Source organism: Falco peregrinus, chromosome 6 (assembly GCF_023634155.1).
Source record: "Falco peregrinus isolate bFalPer1 chromosome 6, bFalPer1.pri, whole genome shotgun sequence".
NCBI classification, from domain to species: domain Eukaryota; kingdom Metazoa; phylum Chordata; class Aves; order Falconiformes; family Falconidae; genus Falco; species Falco peregrinus.
In genome coordinates, this window is record NC_073726.1 from 54165955 (window position 1) to 54190716 (window position 24762).

General features: G+C 35.9%; 1 protein-coding gene across 11 annotated transcripts in view; it reads left to right on the forward strand.

Annotated features, from left to right (window-relative positions):
• The window catches only part of PPFIA2 (PTPRF interacting protein alpha 2), a 351943-nt gene that overhangs the window by 162670 nt on the left and 164511 nt on the right, over window positions 1-24762 (forward strand). For 5 of the 11 annotated variants that reach the window (XM_027794257.2, XM_005242638.3, XM_055808916.1 and 2 more), the window contains exon 3: window positions 21442-21504. The exons of the other annotated variants lie outside the window; for them this stretch is intronic. In XM_027794257.2, the coding sequence (XP_027650058.1) occupies window positions 21442-21504 (63 nt within the window). The remainder of the gene's footprint in view (window positions 1-21441; window positions 21505-24762) is intronic. 11 annotated transcript variants of the gene reach the window in all.

The following is a 24762-nucleotide window of genomic DNA, read 5'->3' on the forward strand; positions in this document are numbered from 1 at the left end:
CTGTTTCTGGAACTATCATTTGTACCCTTAAAGCTCAATATCCAATAGTAATTTAGGAAAGCTAAAATTCTGTTAGACAGCAGTGGCAGAATCATGTAGTTCAGAAGATAAAGAGTAATGAAAGTCTTAAGTGAAGTATTCAAAACCATAATAAAATGTGAGCAGTGAAGATGTGACACTTCATCCCCATCCAACAACTGTTAAAATCTAGACATCACTCCGTCTTGCTTTCAAAGTGTAAGTAGATTTTTCCATGGAAATTCTTTAACTTAGTGTCAGGAAGTGACATGGAAAAAACTATGCATGCAAATTTGTGGCTATCACAAAGGAATATCTGGGGTTTTTTTCAGTCTGAGTTCACTTGTAAGAAAGTGATTTTGTTCTAAACCAGTAGATTCTCCTGAGTGTGGTTTCAGAATGCTGGAGTACCAAGTACAGCACTGCAACCTCGCGTGTTTGGAAAAGCATTGGATCAAAATGGAATGGGGGGGTGGGGGGGGGGAGGGAGGGGGTAGAGTTCATCACCTCATGCTGACAGCTTTGAAAGTTTTGGAGGTCTAGAAAAGATAGCGTATTAACTCCACAGAAGGGTATATATTGGTTACAATTCTTGAGATGACAGTCTCATCTTTCTCTTAAAAAAATGAGGTGAGCTGGCAGTAATGCTGATTGTTCTGACAAGACGGTTGTCTATTAAATCTTACAAAAGCAATAGTTCGGAAGGTATTTGTTAACAGCTTTTCATTTCACTTTGTGGAATAGCAGCATTGAATATATTGATTCTACCTCCATTTGGTTACAATAATGTGTTGAGCAAAAGTATGCGCTTGTGATGGCTTCAAATGTTAAAAGTTATTCTTGTAATCACCCAGGTATTTTTTATATTTCAAAAGATCAATTTTGGAGAGACGTTAAATATTTTTATAATTTATATTTTAAATAAAATATGTTTTATTTCTATAATTTAAAATATAAATATATATATTTATAAATATCTGAAATTCCCCTAAAATGATCCCCAGCTATTGAAAGATTCTGAGAACATCTCTTGTGATTTATGTTGACTTAAAGCTGCAAGTCAGGTTTCAGAACACATTTACAAAAGTAATCTTAAAAGTTATTTATCAAGAAGCAAAAATTGCAGTTTTTCTGTCTCTTACATGATTGGAAATAGACAAAAATCTGAGAAAGGAACTCTGATAATGGTTCACTCATAATATTCCTGAAGTTACTAAGAGTTTCTTGTTTCACTTCTCCAGAACTGGTGAACCTGCTTCTGCCGATCTTGAATTTGAAAAATGAGTGAGCTTAATTCGCATTTTTTCCATTTATTTTGCATTTCTGTTGATATGACAGACAGGGTGGTTCTTTTGGTTTCTCAGTATGCATCCAGTAATGTTAAAAGGAAAATTCTGGAAGCCTTAAAGCCAGTTTTTTGATGTATGTTCAAAGTGTTACAGGGAGCTCTTCATACATCATGGTTGTATGAAGATGGCATGGCAATATGGTTTTGAGGAGTTGCACTATGCAGCCTCCTCTTTACTGCAGTTTGAGGGCCCAGATCACATACTTTGAAGTAGTTGGTTTGACTGTCTTACCTGTATTTTGAATTGAGCATGTTTAGAGCAGTTTTCTCATGTGGGTGACATGGTTTTATTCTGCACGGCGTGCAAGGATTTAGTGTTCATAATCCATATGACTTAAAGTTCAGCAGAACTGGTTCAGAGCAGTAGATTCTTTTGTTCTTCTTCTGACAGCTGTAGGGATTATTTCTTATCGAGAGCAATATGTGCAAACAGAACATTAATTTGCAACAGGTAATGCTATCATTATTGAAATGAAATGGTTAAAACTGAAGCCCTGTACTTAAAAACAAATATAAGCCTACATATATAGGTAAAAAGAACCATAGTATTTGATTTCTTATTGGATTAGTCAATAATATTTATACTAATAATCTCAGTGATAATAGGAGTACTATTATATTCTCTAATCTAATATGATATACAACCATAAGAAGCAATGCTGGAAACCTGATAAAGTAAGTGTTTAAAATCTAAGGACTTTGTGTACTTTGCAGTGCTGACATTTTTTTTAAAAGCTTTACTTGGGAATCTCTGCCTGCATTTTTTTAAATGCAAGTTTCTGTCTTTTTTAGTTTTGAAGGTTATAATAAGAGTCAATTGAGTCATCAGAGATCTTAGAAACAACTAATATGAGGTGTGAACCATTTAATCTCTTTTGGAGCCTCATGAGTTTATACAGCTCACTGCAATCCCAAGGGAGCTAACACCTCAGCAGAGCACCGTGCAGAGCAGTGTAAGAACACCTGCTTTGTATCAAAAAGTGGGATGTTATTTTGTTGTTGCTCCTGGGTTACTGAGCGCTCCTTCTTCATAGGCGTCATGACCCACTGGTATGGCTATGCTGCTTCCCATGCTTCCCATTCTGGAGTTAGGTCATTCAGGACAAATTCAAGGGTCTTTATTGCACAACATAGCCGTGTTCAGAGACTCTAGTCTTTGCACTGCAGAACTGGTTTGTGTGTCTGTTTGGTACAGTCTGAGCTGAGCTTCTTTCTGACTCTTACTTTTTGCCTATGCTTATAAGGAATAAGTCATAAAATGTACTTTTTGTTCTGTGTGCAACTTGTGCTCCAGATGAGGACGCTGAAGAAGCCTGGAAACCTGAGCAGCACCTGAAGTTTGAGGGCTGCTGGCACTGGCTATAGATACAAACCTTTACTGGTACATACTATTGCCAGGCTACCTGGTGATAAAACCTTATCAAAACTTAGCAATTTCCTCTCTAAAGCCTGCTGATGAATACTGCTATATGTGAGCAGGGTATTCTTGTTTTTCTGCTATGAGAGTTAACAAAATTTCATCAATGTGTAAACACTGTGAAAGAAAAATTAGCTATCCCATCTGCTTTCCTCTGACTAACATTTCTTCCATCACATGTTTACCACTAAGCCTCTCTGATGGAATTAAAAATAGATAGCTACATCTATTCATTGACACTCAGTCTTTGAAACTTACAACCATAAAATCACTGGAGTAACAGATCTAACCAGACATATATATATAAAGCAGATTTTCATTAAATGCTCCAGTTGCACTGCTTCTGTATCTTATCCTCTTGGGAAAATTCTGTTGGGAAGTTCAAATCTGAAGATAAATTGATGAGTCTTACACAAACTGGAAAAGTGAAAAGGGTTAATTTTAATTCCTCAGGATGGTGAAAGGCAGAAGTAAGAGCCCATCACTGCAGTATCTGATCACCTCAGAATCACTGTTATTTTGACACTGAATAATTGATCTTTTGTTTGGCAGTACAATGCAAAAATGGAAGAGGGTAACTGTTCCACTCTGAGCTTGTCACAGCCTACCTGGCCTGTGGGTGTGTAGAGATTGCAACTGTGTGTTCATAGGACACAGCTTAACCATTAAAGCTCTAGTCTATTGCAGATTGCCACAAATACCACAAAAGCTAATAAGTATACCTATGATTAATGATGCAAATATATGTATATTAAGTAATTACAAATTATCAGCAATAAATAGTATAGCAGCAGTCAATAATAGGAGCACCCAATAACAGCAGCAATCAAGCATATATATAGTATTATACATCACTAGAAACTTAGAACCAGTGAAGCAAACAATAATATAACAGCAAAAATACTTATTACAGATTACTTATGTGTGGATATATGGTACCAAGTGCATTAAACAGATCCTGGAAGGGGCCAGCCTATCCCAAAAGAAGACCCAATCATCCCAGAAGTGGAATGGAGGGTAAAACAAACCTACTTCAGTTTATTTTATTTTTTTTCTCCAGACTCTTTTTCTGTTCTTGCAGTTAGAGCAGCCAATGGCAGTTACTGATTCTTACTTCCTTAGGATATTTTCCCCTTTTTTTCTGCCCATTTTTCACACTTTTGGATGGTAAATTGCTGTTACAGTTCATTGGTTTTGCGCTTATTGATGGTATCTCAGGATGTCTCTGGTTTCAGTGTACCCAGCTGTACTCCAAAGATGCCAGCTGCGCTTCTCAGGGATGCTTCTGGTTCACAGGCCTAGCTCCCAGGCTAACAGCTCTCAAGCTGGCAGGCATGTTCTGTGTCAGTATTTCAACAGACATTTTCTTCTAATTCAGTAATTTTCCCTTCTAACCAGGTTGTTTTTATGGCTGCTCACATCAGAGCTGTAAGTGCAAGTTTTAATTTTTCTATTAGTAAGAACTTCATCAGAAGAAAGTGAGATACGTGGTTTCAAAGTTGAGTTTATGTAGGTATTTTAAGTAAACTAAGAATGTGTGATGTGGTCCTTTTTTTTTTTTTTTTACCTTTTGGTTAGTAGCTGTGACATTGATCCAGGATCAGACATAAAATCCAAGCAGCCTTTAGATTCCTTCTGTGCTTGGGAAGATTCGCATCCACCCCTGCCATCCTCTGGCAGAGGGTGCAGCAGCTAGGCTGTCCCTTGACCTGTGCTGATCTCCTGCTTGGCCCCAAGTCACCATGCACAAACCATTAACAACCAAGTAGGGCAAGGACAAAAATCCAAGTGTGCCATTACTGTGGGAAGTGCCCCAACTGGTCTGACAGTAATTTTCTCGTCTGGAAGAGAGATGAGAGGTATGTAAAGGGGAATAACTCCAATAGGAGAGAGATTAAAGTTCTCAAATATTTTGTAAACTCAATCCCATGGATATTGCGTGTAGCAGACTTTGGTTCACACCGACATTCTGCAAATGGTAGAGATTAACTCTGACATGAGTGTCCCCCCTGTCGTGTGACTGTCTTAGCTATACTGTGTATTGACATGGGGATCTCTGTCTTATATTGGAAATGCTCTTAGTAATTAAGACAGAAGTAAAAAAGAGATACTCTTGCAGGGTGATAGTGGAGGGCAGGAGACAGGCAGCTGTAGTGCCTGAGTGCTAACTGAACTCCCACTGAAATGTCACATACATATTTTTTTAAATTATTTTTTTTATTTTTAATAACATAGTAATTCCTAACAGGATTTCAAGTGTATCAAAATTTTTGAATATTAACAGCAAACCCAAACTATGGACATAGATACATGGAACTGAAGAAGGTGCATAGCCACACAAACTTTCTTAAATAAATATGCATGTAATTTGTTTTATTCTCAGTTTCACTGAGATGATGGTTGAAACCATGTTTTCAAAACAGATTGACCTGAATTCTTAGCTATGATTTCCTTAAAATTCCTGTCTCATTGTAGGAACATTGGGATATTTCTCTTACTATACACTAATCATACAGTATCACTTGAATATTTTTTTTTCCTTATAGATGATCATCATTAATCCCATCATTGCATTTGAGACAGCTGGATGAGTAAACCCACAAAGCTGTTCAAATTGCGTTGAAAGAGGCAGAGCTGTTGGTAAAAAGAGTGGGATTCTGAGGTAGAAAAGACGGTACTTCTGTTAAGTAAGGTTACATGACACTCATAGCTAAGACTATCAAATGACTGTACTTATTGATACAATGTATGTAATTTTGTTCCACAACAAATGTTGTGTTAATGATTAAAACCACCACACTTCTGACTCGTATATTATTAACTATGTCCTCTGCCAGTGTTAATCATGTATTCCTTTGATGCACACAATTACAGATGCCAAGCCATTGTCTGGGGAGAGTATTAATACATGTATGGTGAAATTCTTCGTAGGTTTGCTTTTTTATATATAATTTAAAGTTTATATACTGTATTTAAAACATTATTTAGTCAATTGCACTATTAAATTGAAATATAATGTATAGACTAAATATTAGCTTTTTGGTAACCATTTTTTCCTGAGTTCATTTCTTGTGACTACTGCTACAATTTGAAGTAGTTTCTAACTCCAAAAATTGTAGTGTCCATTTTAATGAATGTCGTGCACCAAAGTGCAAGCAAAAAAACAAAATAGAAAAAAAATCATTAATTAATCATACTTTGAAGTCTTGTGAGTGGGTGGGTGGGTGGGTGGGTGGATGGATTGATGGATGGATGGATAGGTGGATGTAAGAAAAAATTCATAGTGCATACTAACAAAGCACCTTTTCCATCTACACAAAAATTATAATGATTAGAGAAATACACTTTAAAAAGTTAAGTTATTACTAACTGAAGATATTTCTTATTTATATGAGATACTTCTTTGCACTGATCCATTCATGTCTATATCAATAATGCTAGCTTCAGAAGTGAGCTCTTTGTAGCATTCAGGCCTATACAGAACTCTCACCCTTTCAGATACTTTCTTACAGTCAGTGGCAACTCACTTGGGAAACACTTGTACATGCGGATTTTGGAATGTGACTGCCCCATGCCCAACTAGCACTGCCTCTGGCTTTCCACTTTTGGGAACATCAAGCTGTGGGTCCCCCCAAGGTGTGGATTTGGCAGCTGTGCATCAGTTACCAACAGAAACTGCAAGATAATCATCTGTTTCCCATCTTTATCCTCCTCCCTACCAAATGCATAAAGTGTTTTCACTACTTTTAAGATACTCCTTTTAAGGCATTCCTGTGAGTTTGCCTAGCCAGGATGATTTATTTATGCGCACTGTTAACTGGTAGTACATGCAAGCTAATGCAACTTAGTTTAAACAGCAGTGAAAAAAAAGTTACTTGAATTGTTTCAAGTTCTACGAAGTCGAATTGCTTTACATTTTCCACAAGCCAAGAGCAGGCAGTCAATCTGCAGTGCCTCTTTTGGTAAATTTACTGTCATCTGCATCTGCAGTATTTTAATATCGATTAGATATATTTCCTTTTATGTTTTATGTGGGATTGTGATATTGCAGATTACATTAAAGTTAGCCTTTTAACTCCATTTGCAACTGAAATACAGAACTTCTTGGAGGAAGGTTTTAATACTGAGTGAAATTAGGGTTTTTTTGAGAGTTCCCAAGGTGGAATAAATTTGCTATGGTTAAAACCTGTAACTGTAAGGAATACAGTGTGATTTATTTTTTTATAGAAAATATCACTGTCACTGTTCCTCAGTAGTCTGATTGTCTAGACATTCTCTCGGTTTCTGAACGCATCCTTTACAAATAGGTATCAACTCATTTATATTTTGCTTGAGATGAGAACTCAGTTGAGCTTCCCTCTGACAGAGATGTAATCTTCAGTGCCAACCAGAAAATCCAGTGTATTTGGCACCTGCTAAAAATTCCTTCCCCATGCTTGCCTGTGAGCAGTGATGATGCAGCAATGGTGAGGAAACAGCTTTTCAAAGCAAAGTATTGTGTTTTGCCAAGATAAACGGAATTAAATAACAAAATGCCTTGTTTGTAGAGGACTGTACTATATTTAAACCATCCAGCTTTAGGCAATTCACTCAGATGTTAAGAATCACCTTTGAAAGTACCTGCTTTTCTCACTCACAGGTCAGGTATCTTGAGCTTTTAACTTCAGGTGCTCTGATTTACGTTTAATTTAGATGAGATGTGCAAATAATTCAGTTTCAGCTTTCTTGGTACAGATTCTGGATCATAACTGCTCTTTATTGATCTGTGCTCTCCCCATGTCTTCTCTGTGGGACCGATCTTTTAACTGATCAGGGTATTTTGATCTGCCCTTTCCCAAGTTAGAAAACTTACCCTACTAACAAAGCTAAGATCTTCATTACATCATGATGGCTGGCTGTGTGTTTTAGGGGCATTCTTATTCTGAGGGCTATTAGGTCATATCTTTCTTTTCCCTTTCTAGCTATGTTTTATGAAGATTTTTTAGCTTACAAAAATAATACTTGAAGTACACATAACATACAGATAAAATCATATGATAATTTACTAGGTTGTTACAGTTGCCAACTTTTCAGTGACAATATGATGTAAAATTTTGATTATTTAAAAAAAATAATATTGGAAAGCTGTATTTCTTTTTTCTAGCCCCAAAATTATGTTCAACATATTCCATTTTTTTATTAAAATTACAAAATGTTTTTAGTGTTGTTGTCAGACCCTCATGGTTTAAATTTGGATTTTTATACTAATCAACAAAATACCTCCATTTTGCACAGTAGATTCTATATTTTTATATATATGCATTTGTCTATATCTGCAGTTATGATTTACTCAAAAATATTGGTTTTGTCTGGATCTGCAGTCTTTTATGTTGCTGTGTGGGTGAGTGTGAGAAAAAATATAGCCAATATTTATTCAGTGATGCTTTGATGCTAATTCTTTGGCTGTTTGAGTAAGTGTTGCCAGGGTAATGTTTTACTCTTTTTGTTATATTCTTTTCATCATAGTCAGTGAAGTGTATGCTCTTGAATTTAGCATTTTGAGTTGTGCTATAGTCTCAGTTTTATATGGGCATGATAATTATTGTTGTACTTTAAAATCTTGGTGCTTAGCTGGGTAGAATAGCTGCACACAGAGAAGCAAGATCGTAGGTATCAGGAAATCTTTTCTTCCCTGGGCCACTCCTTGGTCACTGCTGCAGCATCAGGGACTAGTGGCAGCGGAGCAAAAGAAACTGGGCTTGTGGACATATCCAGCTTTCTTGCTTACTTTCCTCAAGTCTCCTGGCATACATGCATAAGCACCTTTGTCATTATTTTCAGCATCCATTTCTATTCATTTTCATTAAAAAAATGTAGCTTTTCCAACATTGTAAGGAAATTTGGTCTGAATTATGCTTCAAGCGGCTGCAGGGAATATAACATGGAGGAAATAAGCTACTTAAATAAAAGTTCCCAAAGCTTTTTTTTTTTTTTTTTTTCTTGGAACATTATAGATTTGGGCTTTCAGTGTGGTGCTGAATTATAAACAAGTGTCAAAAATGACAGTTAAAAAAGAGTTTTAAAAAGCTTTTTGTGAATAAACATGCTATTTTAAAACATAAAGATACAAAATCCTGTCTGCTTATCTTCATCTGCCAAGTTTCATATTTAATTTAAATCATAATTGTTTCAGTTCTTTCCTTTACAATTAGAATTTCATTTCAATTTTTAATGCGCTCTTCTTAATAATGCTTTTCATGAAACCTTTTGTGGAAAGACTGGGTAATCTCCCTGGCCTACGTAGCCAGGTCCTCAAATGTAGAAATCCACATTTGAGCTATAATTAATGGAGATAAATAAACAGTTTAATGTACATTACATTTAATCCTAAAATAGATCCTGACATAAGTCATATATATATATATATATATTATTTTTTTTTAAATGGTGTAGATTATTTGGGTTTGGGTTTTTTTGACTGCTTGAACTCTGTGGATGAACACGTTATGTCCCTGCCCTGGTGCAATGCAAGAGATTATACTATATCTAAGGTCTAATGCAAATAATCTTTCATTTTTGATCACATAGCTATAATATACTACTTTGGAGATTCTTTCAGGAGATAGTAAAATAGAGGCTTCTGTTTTGCCTCTCCCTCACTCACAGCTTCTTTGTTATTTTCAGTGGTAGTGACTCCACCTCCTTTCCACTGATATCCCCTACCTTTGGGCTGTCTTTCCAAGTAGTTTCACTGCCTGCATCTGCCACTACTCATGGCTTTTTCAAGTGACATTAAAGTGAAGCTGAACTGATTTCTGACATCTGGCTGTTGCCCAAAGGGTTATGAACAGCTGAGAAAAAGACCAAAGTCTTGTTAATTTGTCTTTGCTGCTGCTTTGCAGCATCATAAGCAGCCTTAGTTCCTGAAACTGTGTTTAAATCATGAATGTATCATTGCACTGCTGTGTATGTTTGGTATCGGGATGTTTTCAGGTATCTCAAAGGATTGGGGGGAGAGGTGTGTATTTAAATGCAAAGAAAAATACTGCTGCTGAAGTCTGTGTCTTTGACTTCTATATTCACCAGGAAAAGCAAATAAAGCAAAAGCAGTGAAGTGGATCCAACCAATCTACACATATCCCAAGCATACATGTTTTATACATGTGAAATGTTCCCTTCTGCCTTTTTTCAAAGAAGAAAAATTCTCAGATCTGTACTTGCACAGTACCTAGCAAACATGGTGTTAAGTTAAAATATAAATTACTTTAAACAATAACTGCTGTAAGATAGCAAGAATGTGTGTGATGGCCCTGACCTATTCAGGACTTGCAGAATATTGTACAGTCATCAGTGAGACAGGGAGGGAGAGAACCAGATTGTTTGGAAACTGGCCCAATAGAGTAGCATTAAATCCCCCAGGAATTAGCATTATCATATGCCTGTCCCACTTGTATCTTCAAAAGCAAGCTATATTTTTTCAACAATGTCTTCTTTAGAAGGATAAAAATTTAAAACAAACCACGAAACTAAGAACAGTTCTACCAAAACACCATACAGACTGCAGGTATCTATGTATCTGTACATATTTTTCTCTGAAGGGAAAGACTATGAGAAAAATCAGTATGCAACAGTGTTAGCCATATTTAGTGGGCATGTATAATGAGGTTACAGTTGTAACAGTGGTTCTTAACTCCCACAAAAACAGAAAACAGTATTACACTCTTTTTGTGGGATCTAGGATTAACGCTGATAATCTCAGCAGACCTATTGTTTCTGGAATTAGAATTGGCAGAGCTTTATAAAAAAAAACCAAACTCTTTTCTTTTGCATCATCAGGCAAGACAGAGCGTTTTTATGTACTTTTTGGTTTCCAGCTCTATAGTTTTGAAAACTGATTTGTCTATTCTCCAAAGAAAGATAGGGCAGAAATAAATTTTCTTAATCCCTGTGTAACTAAGTGCCAAAGGGGAAATCACAATAAATGAACAGAAACACGTTCTTTGTTGTGGATAGCTTTCCAAAATGTATTTCAATGAAAGGTGGGGAGAGGGAAGAAAGTATATGTTCATTAAAATCCTTTTTATATAGTATTTTCTCAGATAATGTTCAAAACTGTCTTAGTAGAAATTACCAATGATGTGATGATATCTAAGATTGAAGCTTGTTGTTTGAGAGGATGGTAACTGTACATTTAAAAACTATTTCAAGACTATTTTCAGTTATACACTCAATTTGTACAAAGTTGTTTTATTTCACTGTGCATTCGTATCCTTCATACTTAAAATCATCCACACAGTGTTAAATGTGGCCTTTCCTGTATCCCCCATCCCTGAGCTGTGTTGTAGTCCTGGAAGGCAGATGCAGAGTCAAAGTCAGCCTTGCTCTCGGTTTGTCCCTGTGGTGGCTGGAAGTTTTCCCCACTAACTCACTCGAGGTTTATGCAGGTCTCTTGACACAGCTGCACTGAACACAGGTGTGGTGGAGGTATGGCCAGTCCTTCAGGACTAGCTCCCTGGCCACAGCGGGTGGACTGTGTCAAGTCATTTCTTTTTCATCCTGAACCACAGGACGGAGTTCAGGGAAGACTTTGCATCCCTCTTCCTTTGTAAAAGGAACGAAACAGTAGTTTTCAACGTCACTGGCTGAAAAGAGGACTTCTCATTACCTCATTGTCATGGTTTAGCCCAAGCCAGCAACTGAGCCCCATGCAGCCACTCACTCACTGCCCTCCGGTGGGATGGGGGAGAGAATTGTAAGGGTCAAAGTGAGAAAACTTGTGGGTTGAGATAAAGGCAGTATAATAGGTAAAGTAAAAGCCATGCACACAAGCAAAGAAAAACAAGAAATTAATTTATTACTTCTGATTGGCAGGCAGGCGTTCAGCCATCTCCAGGAAAGCAGGTCTCCATCATGTGTAACCGTTACTTGGGAAGGCAAATACCATCACTCCAAATGCCTCCCCCACCCCCCACCCTTCTTCTTCTCTCAGCTTTATACGCTGAGCATGGCATCATATAACATAGCATATCCCTTTGGTCAGGGGGGGTCAGCTGTCCCAGCTGTGTCCTTTCCCACTGTCTTGTGCACCCCCAGCCTCTTGCTGGTGAGGTGGTGTGAGAAGCATAAAAGGCCCTGATGCTGTGAACCACTGCGCAGCAATAACTAAAACACCCTTGAATTATCAATACTGGTTTTAGCACAAATCCAAAACACAGCCCCATAATAGCTACTATGAAGAAAATTATCTCTATCCAAGTCAAAACCATGACACTCATATGCCTTCTTTTAGTCTTACTAGGAGTCACCACCGGTTTACAGTTAAAGTCTGGCATATTGGGGGTTCGTAAACCAATGTAGCATAGATGGAACAAGCTCACGTGTGACAAAACAGGCAATGACTTGCAGATGGGATACAGTAGGAAGTTCCCAGACAGGAAACTAAACTAATACAAGTTGTATTGTTATACTGTTATGGCTCTTTTTTTCAATCTGAAGGATAAACCGTTACAAAAGTTTAGCTGTGATTAAAATCTCCAGACAGACTTATCCTGAAGACTGTTTCTGAAGGACCAGTTTGCAGTTGGTCAAAATAGTTCAGTCTATGTTCTGATGATTTGGTTTGGTGAGGATAGTTCAACTGGTTAGAGAGAGCACATTTTTTTTAATGTATATGTATGAACAGTTAAACAGTAAACATGTTAAGTGCCTTTGAAGAGTACTCTAACTTGTATATTCCTCAGTGAATACATAAGCCAGAAATCTCATTTTACTTTCTCCTTGCCCATGTTAATCGAGAATTGAGGTATACCCTTCTGGGCCTCCGTAATGTAGATGGGGGGGTCATAATGTTTGCTCCTTTTTTTTTGCTCAAACTCATACAGCCTGATCATGGCCCAGAGTTCTCCACAGCCCAGGCAGAGCCGAGTATCTCCCAGGAGTGCAAGAAGTGGCTGCATTCTGCACTCAACCAAGGGCAGCTTTTCTTCTGCCTCGACTTTCTTCCAGGAGATCAGAGAGCTGATTGTCCCTCTGTTTGCAGGAAACTTGACATAGTGGCACATGCATTTAGGGAAATGAGGGAAATATTCATTACTACAAAATAAAAGCATGATTCACTCCTATTTTTTTCTCTACATAGAAATCTGAGGATTAGAACAGGAACAGATTTTTAATAGGCTTCACCTGACTTTTGTGACCAAATCAAAGTTTTATGCTGTTGTGTAAAATTATTTAGGCATGCTTTTTGGCTTTGCTGTCTGCTGCAGTCATACAGTAAGAATGAAACTACAGAAAGCAACATTTTCAAATTAGTGCAAGTATGATTCACTGTATTTTGAACATGTTTTCAGAATTTTGGCTTTATATTGCCTTTGACAAAGCTCTGATAGTCCCAGTGATTTATGTCATGTTTTTGAGGTTTCTGTCTCCCACAAGATCCATGAGGTTTCTGAAACCTATATAGGCTCCTCAGGTGCATTCAACCTCTGCCTAACCTGGATTTGTCAGAAGTCTGATCTCTTGGGACCATGCGCACATAACATAATTTTTAACACACTGTCATAAACTATGTTTCTTTTATTCAGAGCAGTATGCAGGCATGCGTGAAATGCAGTATTTTCTTTCCCTACAGCCTGGGCTTCAGTGACAAGAGAGATTAATACTGTAGGCTGGGAACAAGTCTTGCAGCTGGGTGATTAGAGGAGCAGGATTTCAGGGAGTGCAGGAAAACACTGTAGGTGTATTTGGTTGGTAGTTTATTTTTTCTTTTCTTTTGCTCTTTCATTCTCTTCACCTCTCTTTCCTTCTTTCTGCCTTCCTTCCTCTCTCCATTTCCTTTTCCCTTTCCTTTCCTTCCTTCCTTTCTTTTCTCTTTTCCTCTTTTGTTTCCCCCCCCCCCCCCCCTTGCCTTGCCTTGCCTTGCCTTAATACAATACAATGACTTGGAACAGCACCTGGAAAGTAAATATCAGGCTCTTCGTGCTTCACTAGATAGAGCAAAAGAGTAGTCAACATGATTTCCACAGACTTAGTTTGAAAACCAATTAGCATAACATTGCAACATGTTCATATATTTTCATATTTTTACATGATATTAAATGAGCATGTCCTTTGTTTTATACACTTGTAATAAAAAGCATCTTGTAGTTTGAAAAGACTTTATGCAAAAGGAATGCTGACAATTAGGCAAGGAAATATTTTTTCGTTTTGACTAAGAACTTACTCAGATGGTTCCTTTCTAGACTTTTTTTATTAACTAAAATTTTAATGATGGAATATAGGCCTGAATTGTTTCTTTGCCTCAGTACAACACAGAGGCATGATCTTGAGATATTTTAATGGCTATATGAACTCAAACTCTGCTTCTCTAATCACTGTTCTGAATCTTTATGTGCTATAATAAATTTCTTCTAAGTCCAATATATTTAAATCAGTATTTTATAGTGTAAATATAAGAGCTTATTTTAACTACAAAATCACATCATAAAAAAAACATTTAAAATTATTGATCGAAGAATAATTAGACAGTTCAGTCACTGTGAAACTGGTAAGCAAATAAATATGAATCTTATTATATCTTTAAAATGCTCACTTAATGATGTATACCTTACCTAGTATCATCCAGTGACAGTACTGTGTGAAGATTACTATACAGGTTGCAATATCTGTCTTTCTACATCCTAGGTTTTAAGGGCTACATCTTGCAGATTTTTACATGTAGATGTAACTCTGCAGTGATAAGTTCCCTATATGTCAGTGGGAATATTCCCATGCATGAAGTGTATGAAGGTCAATGTACACACCAGACAGCTCACAGTGATATAAATGGTTGTAGAGGGTGGGTTTTGTTACTTCTTTTTACTTTTTTTCTGCAGGCTATCATCATCAAGCATATGGTAGTTATTTTATGTGTTGTTTTTGTACATATATACATGGGGATGGATACAGGTGTGTGTGTTTATGTACAATGTATATCAAATATTAGAATCTTAAAATGGTTGAGTTGTGAGGGACCTTTAATGGTCAACTAGTCCAACCCTTCTGAAATGAACAGGGACATCTTCAAATAGACCAGGTTGCTCAGAGCCCCGTCCAGCCTGACCTTGAATGTTTCCAGGAATGGGGCATCTATCACCTTTCTGGGCAACTTGTTCCAGTGTTTCACCACCCTCATTGTAAAAAAATTCATCCTCATATCTAGTCTGAATCTATCCTCTTTTAATTTAAAATCATTACCCCTTGTAGTATCATTACAGGCGCTGCTGAAAAATTTTTCCCCATCTTTCTTATAAGCCCCCTTTAAGTATTGAAAGACTGCAATAAGGTCTTCCCGGAGCCTTCTCTACTCCAGGCTAAATGTCCTTAGATACTTCTTTGTATATATTGCATCTTATATATGCAAAATTATTTATATGTACACGCACATGCACAGACACACCAATTATGATCATGCAAATGAGACTCCATTTGATTTGCTTAAATTCAGAATATAGGCACTTTCAACTCTGTTAGCTTAAAAGTACTAAGTTGGTAATTTAGGACCATTCATTTACTGCCCATATTTACAATATCATTATAGGTAACTGAATAGTTAAGTGAATGAGAAAGTATAGTTAAAGAACAAGGATCATATATTAAATAATTTCTTTATATGGAGGAAGAAAAATGAACTATATATACTTTGGTTCAACAATAAAAGAACACTTTCTGCACAAAATCAGTGGAGAGCTTTGGATAAGAGGCCTCTCACAAAGATGACTGATATACTATGGGCAGCTGATAGTAAGATGGAGCAACATAAAGCATTGATGGGTCTGTTGGATTTTTCTGAAGAAAATATCTAACATTGTCTTCCAGTACAAATGTTAAAAGAAATCACAGTGACATTATTTTTTGTTTAATTTAAATGATATATTAAAAGGTCAAACTCTTTTTCAGGGATAGCTATGCATTTCTGTGGAACAAACAGCAGTGGGATTTTACAGAATTTACTGAGAACTTGCATGCTATACAAGTTTCATACAGGCTGAGTCCCAGTGTTAGAGACAAAATCTGGTTTTGCTGTATACCCAGAAATGTATTTTACTGAGATTTAAACATTAGTTGTAGTTACTTTTTTCAATTTGAGATACCAATGCCAATATGTAATTTCCAGAAGAGAAAAATTTTAATGCATTTATGTGAGGGGCTCATTTTGAAAATAAATACTGAGTTCTTTAGTCAGTTAAGTCTTCCACTTGAATAGTCAGGACAGATTCAAATGTATCCTTTACATTTTTTGTCCTCCCTAGTTATGTGTCTGTTACACTGAAGGAGCATCCTCAACAGATCTAAGTGTGGCACAATCTCTCTTCCAACTTCTTTTCCACCCAAAAATCAAACTTGCAAGTAGGCTGTGAGTCTGAGCTACCTGGTGTCATTCAGCTTTCCTGGTGAGTCTCAGACTGTTGGTTTCTAATGTGCCCCAGAGGCTGCAGCCAACCCCTACCCGAAAGCATGCTGCATATGACTGGCAAGTTTGGTCTTCAGTGGGATTGCAAGGCTTGTCTTCATTGCTGCGTTGCTTTCTAAGCCAGCCTTTACAGACAGTTTTAAGACTTAACGCCTGCCAGTGGATCTCTGAGGTGGCTGCAGAAGAGGAATGACATGCCGTTTGTTCATAATGGTGTTGGCAATGAGCTGACACCTGAAATCACTTGTTGGTTGTCACAGACTAAATTTTTCCAGAGGAAGCTCCAAGAGCTTCATTACTTGCAACTTCAGGCAAGTGCAGAGCTGTCACTAGAACTATTTTCAGGGTTAAAATTCTGTCTGGATTGTTAGGGAGAGACTGGGTAAGGTGGCCAATTTTCACATCCTTCATCCTTTGTTCCCTCCTATTGTAGAAGCTCTCTGTCTTGCTCAATTTACAGGTACCATATCAAGCATAATGAGAACCCTATGTCCTGTAACACCAAACAACATTTAGTATTGAAAAATAACAGAATCATAGCATAATTTAGTTTGGAAGTCATCTCTGGAGGTCATCTAGTCCATGCATGGGTAACTTTATAACTAGATCAGGTGTCCCAGGGTCCTTTCCAGTAAAGTTTTGAAATGGTCTTCCATAAATGAGAACACATTGATGGGATAATTGTTACAGACAGGTATTCAGTATGCAGTATGTGAATTTTAAATACACCTTTGAGACTATTAAAGTAATCTTTGCCAACATATGGATATCACACTTCTCTTTCTCTTTAGAACAGGAAATATGAATGGCAACTAAGAATATATTTTGTTACTGTGAATTCACATGATGACTTCTCAAAATTAGTGTAATAGATTCATACTATCAACAACAAATACTATCACATGTATCTGCTGTATCTGTGGTATAATGTACCACGATATGCCATGATGACCTTATTTGTTTTGTAGCATTACTTCCAGTCCAGCCCACACTTAAAAACCCCAAACAAACAAAACCAAAACCAAACAATGGATTCTGCATTAGTGTACATTTGTCTGCGTGTATGTATGGGTACAGTATAGATTAAACTGGTTTCAGCTTGAGTTGAAGGTACTGATTGTTAAAGTCATCATGTGAGATGCTTGGGATATTACGTGCAACAGGCTTCACTTAGGAAAGGCTTAGCTGAAGCCACTTTCTTAGACTGAGTGCAGAGAACAGGCAGTGAATTTCACTATGAAATATAAACTTTTTGAGATATTGTACCTATGCATAGTGGTAGTGTTCTTTGTGTTTTTATCTTTTTTTTTTTTTCTCCATCTACTAAAATAACAAATAGAACACTTTCTACAAGAATGGTTTTAGAAAATAGGGAACAGGTCTATTCCTTTTGGGTTTTTTACCTTGATGACTGTTCAGATGGCTTGCTAAGCATGACCTCAGTTAGCTCCCTCACAGAGATGATACATAAGGGAAGAAATGGTTCTTGTCTGACATTGCCTAGTTTCACTAATTAATGTGAGTAAATAAAATTTTCAATAGACTAAAACACCTAAATAGCATTTTGGACTCTGGTGAGTGATATCAGACTTATAACCACAAAATTCTTGTCAAGAAACATGAAATATTGCTCTGAGGGATTTTTTTTATTATTATTATTTCTGAGAGCAGGTTTATCATTATTTTTCTAGTAATTAAGTTCCACCTACCTCAAAGAAGTCAAAAAATTGGGGAAAAATTGCTGGTTTCTTCAGTCTGTCAAAAAATTAGATTTATTTGGTGAATATCTTTGAATTTGCTAGCAGCTTTGGATACCACCAATTGTGAAACCCAACTTTCTTTTTTATTCCATGTCCTTATCTTAGACATGACCTTGAAATTAGTGCTGTACTGCTCACATCATAACTGAGAACAGGAGTTCCTGCTCTAGTAGAACTTTGACTGGGGACTTGCTAAATTTGGATTACAATGATGTTGGTATTTAGGAAAATACAATGTGTTTCATGTGACCTGTACAGCAAGATCACTTGAAAGCTCGGTGCAACTAAGCAGTTTGGTGTAAGCTCAGGAATATCAAAGTTAGACTTCATGAATTTTCACCTGTTTCTCATAAGTTAATTTACAGGTTTAGCTAAAACATTGTTTGACTTCAGTGCTTCCACAGAAGCTTGAAATTGTAATCTCATGTATCCTTTGTCACTATTTCCATCTAGTTGTGAAATGCAGGCCAGTTTGGTGCCTATGTGGGCCGTTAAATGTGATTATTGTCTCATGCGGGCTTGGAAACTCCAGGAGGTGTAGCTTGGGTGTGTACATACCTAGAGGGCTTTTGGTAGGTGATGCATTTTCTGAAAATGTTTTCAGACATGCTACAGCTTCACACAAGACTTTTCTATGTGGAAAACCAAAAGAGAGAGGAGAAGGAGCCTGGAAACATTTCTGGGTCCATCATTTAGGATACAGCTTGAGAATCTGTCCCTGTGCATAACAAATAGCAGCTAAAGTGCACATCCCAAGCAAGAATATATGCACATTCTAGAGATTCATTTTCAGAACATCTCTCCCTGTTGACCCTGTTTCCTCCTCTGATACATTTTAATGCTAATGCATTTTCTCAAAGAGGACCAAACTGTATTAGAAAGTTTCAAGAATATTAATCCTAAAAGGTTATAGTTACTAGAGTACAAAGTACTCAGTAGATGCTATATTATTAGATGCATTCCTGAATGAAATAAATATTTTATCAACGTGCATGAGATGGGAATTGCTGCGTTACTTACACTGCATAACTCATTCATGGATTTGGCCTCTCAAAGGTTTACCAGGAAAATCTTCATGCCAATATGATGTATTTACCTTAATATGCATAGTTTGAAGACAAACGATTTTAGCATTAGTGCACAAATTTTGTAGTTTTTATTGAATATTTTTCTTTCATTTCTTTTACACGACATTTTAGGTACTATGAGTCCAGTTGGACAGGAAATTACCATCTCTATAAGGAAATAGCCTTACAGCATTGAAATACCAACGATCACTCATTTCCAATTACATAAAGTTTCTCATAGTAGGCCTGAAAAGTCAAAATACTGGATCGAACCTACCAGCTGCTAGAATTGAACACTGTTCATTTTATACCTTTCACCAATAAACTTTTAATCACAGTTTTACAAGAGGAAAGAGGGGGGAAACTGTTTACAAGATAATTTGAAAAATTAGGTTAACGTTACTCAGGGATTATTGCTGTTAGCAGGGATGGGCAGTGAAGATGAATTAGTTAACAGAGCTCAGATGCAGCAGTCAAAAGTATACAGTAGATCTACCTTTTCACACAAAAGTGCAAAATTATCAAAAAACATCATATAGTAGATGTACATAAATTGAGATGTGCAAAAAATGTGTAAACTATTTACATGTTATCCAGTTGTATTTGTTTCTACCCTTTTTTAGTATTTTTATATGTATGAACATTGAGATTAAATTTAATAAACATTAAACTGTTATTAAAGATGTGTGAGATGAAGTAATGAATGGATAAAATTTATAATGTGTATGTATCCTTGTGCTGAGATATTGTTTATTTAAAACGGTGTCATGCTGACATAACATGGATTGTGTTTTTCTTGCAAAATTCTAGAGCAACAGAATTTGTTAAAGATGGTCTTAAAGATCCATCTATGATGCATGAATTGACCATGAAGTTGCTTTGCATGGAAATACCTTTTCAAAAGTAGCTGCTTTGTATGAATTGAAACCTCCTTTAAAAAATAATAAAAAAGTTTTCAAATCTTTAAGGGTGTTAATCTAAAGAAGGGAAATCTAACAGAAGCCAAGAACTTGCCAGCGTAATGGAGAGTTTTGTTTAAAATTCATTTTTTGTTACCACTAATAGCATAATTCTCCTTTAAAACGTCGAAAGTTTAAAACTTTAAAATATTTAAAAAGTGGTACAAATCACAATGTGAAGATCATCAGCAATATTTGGCTTCTAGATAGATGAACATGGATACATGCCTGTGGCTGTTATTAAACATTAATAATGTGCACATTTTTGTTTACTGCAAAAGTAAGTCTTAATATACAGTCAGGATTAAATTCCTCATAAATTATAATAGTAGTCATTATAAAACACATCTTGCAATGTGTTGTATTTTCCAAATGATATATTGTGCTATTAAAAATACGTGAATCCAAAAATACTGTCTTTTTGTCAGGTCTGAATTCCAGGTATACTGAACTGAGTTGGTAAATAGTCACAAAATAAAGCTTAGGTCAATGTTTACTTTGAAAGACGATGAAGCTCAACTATAATTAGCATGAACGTTGAATGTATTGTTACATATGCTCTCAGCAATAGAAAGAGTGTTTAGACATTTAGTCTAGAACTGTTTGCGTTTTTTGAATGGCAGTCAGGATAGATTGAACCAGAGGTTTAAAAAGTACTTCTAGAACTTTTTGAAAATTTCTGTTGTTGATTTCCTCTGAAGTAAATATTGAATCTGAAGAAATGTCATCTGGTCAGATTGCCTGCTAGTCAGGGTCTTTCTAAAGAAGAATGTTATATGTTGGGCTCTGCAAAAATAAAAGAAGAAGTCATGAAAAAGGAGGAAAAATAATATTCAATGCTAAAATATATTCTTCAGATAGCTGAAGACACTTCCAGATTTTTAACTGCACATAGCTTCTTTCCTGCTATTTTGCCACTCATGATTATTTGGTACAACAGAGAAGTATGAGACAACATGGAAATTTTATCAATTTCATAGATATATTCTACCTAATAATTTAATAGGTTTACTTCTCTTAATGTCTTTCCATAAGATGTTTTAATTTGAGGGAGAAGATTCTACTTTCTTCAGACCTCACAAACAGTAAACTTCTTGCTTTATGTAGACACCTCAGATTAAAGTTAACCATGGAACTATGATTATTTCTCCATAGTTATCTGACTGTTTGACAGTGCTTCAGAGTTCGCTTCTGCAAATGCAGTACAGAATGCTGAGGTGACTTGCTATCTGGTTGTTCTCAGCACCTCATGAGCCAGGAGATGTAACAATACTTTCAATTTTTTTGTGTGAATTTCAGTTGAGCCACATTTTTGTTCTCTTAGATCAGCTTGCTTGAATGATAATAACATTCATCTTGTTAGCATGGTATAATTTAAATATAATGTAGCACTGTGCAAAATTCTGTTCCATTCAGGAGAATCTCTGTTGCCCCCTTTTTCAGATGACGGTTGCTGCTGGTACGAGCATTGAGAATAACATTCAAAGGACCATATCCTGCCCTAATGTATGTTCAAAATATCTTGGATTTTTGCGTAATTTAATTGCAAAGCCTCCTTATGTGAATTTGATATTTTTTTGCCCACTCAAGCTTGTGCATCTTGAGGTTACTTCACATTATATGTTTCAGGGTCAATGAATATTGTACTACAAGTGAGGTCTCAGCCTATCAAAATCCTGAATTACTGTCATTTTTTTCCATATGGTTTGATGGTGCAGCTGAAGAAAGACAATGATAATATATTCACTGTTCCTTCTGCATTTACCTTGCTTCCCACCCAGCTCAATGCTCCTGTCAGTTGAAATCAGCAGAACAATAGGCAAAATGAGGAAAGCAATGAGAGGCTGTATTTTTTCTACTTAACCTTGTTCTAAATTGGCTTTTGATATAAAGATGTGTAACACTAAATTTGGAAGGAAGGTAATTTCATTTTTCTTGCTTAAACAAATATGTCCCATGACTTAAAATAGAGGAAAGGAGGAGTTACTATTGCTCATGAAAGGCAGAATAAGAAACATAATTTGTTAACAAAAGAATCAAATCATTCACTTGTAGTATAATAGTTCATTTTTCTTTTTTTACTAAAACTATTCAGATAATGGCAAGTCATTGGGCTAAAATTGAACCTTTCTGCATTAGTAGGGTAAAATTAATGAGAATTTGGGATGTACCACTGAGAGAAGACCATGGTTCTGCATTATATAGAAGATATTTTTTATAATGTAATATGTTTAATAATTTATTTTTCAGCTAAAGATTATCATATTTATAGGGGAACTGATAGAAGTAAATCTGGATAAACATTTCCATAACCTTAAATTCTTTTATGATATAAAAATAATCAAAGTACAAGCACAATATAGTAATAGCTAAGAGAAAAAATACTGTGATTTAGTGCTGGTAAGAAGTTAGTTTGTTCTTCCTATCTGAGAAAAAAATTCAACATGTTAAAACAATCTTTTTTCTGGAAAGTTTGTGCACTTAAGGGAACGTAGAAAAATTCTTTACACTGCATTCTTAGAAGATACTGCATCTTACTATCTGAATCATTGTTGATTTCTGAATACATTCATTGAATGGACCAATATTATAAATTCTTGTCTATGATTACAGCTTCATGGAATCAGTTCAATTCCAGTTTCAGACTTGCTTCTATGCAGAGGAAAAAAAGCTTCCTTAATACATAGTGTATGATTAATCTGCAATATCTTCCAGATTTGTAACATGCCTTTAACTTCTCCAAGGCAATTTTAGTATTACAGTCTTTAAATAGTACAATTTTTAACAGAAGATAGTAATATGAAAGATAATAATATGTCAGAATTGACAAGCGTGAAAAAATGCAGGGTTTCAATTTTAGTTATAGAGGTATATAAATATATATACCAGTACATAGATCAGTATAAAAATATACAATATATATATAGTACAATAACAATTACTTCAAAATTGTTTGGTTTCTTTTAGTTTGTTTTCTGTTTTTGAAAATTTCATTAAGACAGGCTCTAAATAGGTGATTTCTTAATGAAATAAATCAAAAACTCTGAGGTTATCTGTTAGTCTTTGGAGTATATCCATTGCCATTAAGATCAGTAAGCAATTCATTAACCCATTGAACACAAACATCCTTACTCTTACCTTTAGAGATCACAAGAGCTGTCATTGTAAACTACAGTTCTTGGTTATCCCCCATTTTTTATTTTGTTCCTTCTCTTTGAACTGCTGTGGGGATTTTTTATCCCCCAAAGAAATATATCAACCTCCACAAGAAAAAGGATAAAGTTTAGAATTCATTAAATGCTTTTCCAACTCAATCTCCTGATTTTTCTGTCTAAAGTTTAGTGCTGAATTTAGCGTTGTTTCTGCTGTAGAGACAGTAGAGGCTAGTCAGTCTCACCTGTTGGGTCTCTGACAGTATCAGTCTTTTTCTGTTGACTAAAAAGAGAACCTAAAAGGCCATATTGGCTTAGGTACCTTGTTTGTAGGTGGTTAAAATGAATACAAACCCTGGTTTCCCAATTTAAGATTGTGTTTAGGACAAATATTACCTCACAAGACTGTATCCTCCTAAAAACTTGGTAGTCAATTGAGTTATGATGCAATTGCTTTCAATCAAGAAAACAAGGTATATACCATGTGAAGAATCATCCCCCCTTAAGACAGCTTGGATGGATTGTCATTGAGGGGTCTTTTTACTTAAGCAGTAGGTTAGGTGAACAGCTTAGCCTAGACATTAAAGACCATTCTCAAAGCTGAAACTCTGAAAAAAAAATGTTTCTGTAACAGTGTAGACAAAAATACCTGTTTCTATAACAGTGTAGACAATGTGTAGATAACAGTGAAACTTCTTGGAATTCAGTTGAAAGACTAGGTTTTAATATTTGTCTCTGAAATCTCTCCGTGAACTAAAAGTTATTCTTAGTCTTTAATAAAAAAATAGTTCCCATTGTAGATTTCACTTTCAGTGTAAAAAAACCAAAAATAAAAACTTTCATGTTTAAAACTACTGTTTATTTCCTCCCCAGTGAAAAATAACACCATTCAGTCACAAAGGTGAAACAAGCTCTTGCCATTATTATTTATTTACACCCAAAGTCATTGTGAAGTGGTCACGAGGCCTAATTTTAAATTCTTACTTTATAAATAGGTGCAAACAACCAAAATTCTTAAATCTGAATACTTCTAACAAGGAGACACAGCATTCAATCCGTTTCAGGAATTCCAATTAATTCTCAGTGGAAGTTTATCTTATGTAGGTGGGGTTTTTGCATTTGAATTCCTCAAATTACTTTCTGGTTTTATTAGATTTTTTAATTTATAATTAATAATGACTAGAAGTCCTGTTTGATATGGAAGAATCCTTTTCAGAGACAGAATATAATCCCTGCCAACACCTACATGTCATCCAAATGCACAAAGTCTTCAGCAAGAGCAAAGTGTCACCCTTCCACCAGCATCTTGTGGGGACAACAGGAAGGGAAGGTAGTTCTGCTTTACAAGTACTTCTCCTGGCACAAGATCTTCTTGGGGCACTGTAACAATTGCAAAAGCAGATCCAGCTTCAGTTCAGAGAAATACTGTAACTGAAAAGTCATCTAAAACTTGATTAATAATTGGAAAGTGTTTTATTCATCCCTAAATCCTCTGGTTTCCTGATGACTGGAAACTGTTTATATAGCTATTCATTACTGAATAAAACCCAGCTCCTTAGGCTTTTTCATAAGTACACTTTTATATTATGAGTGATTGTTCTCATGCTAATTA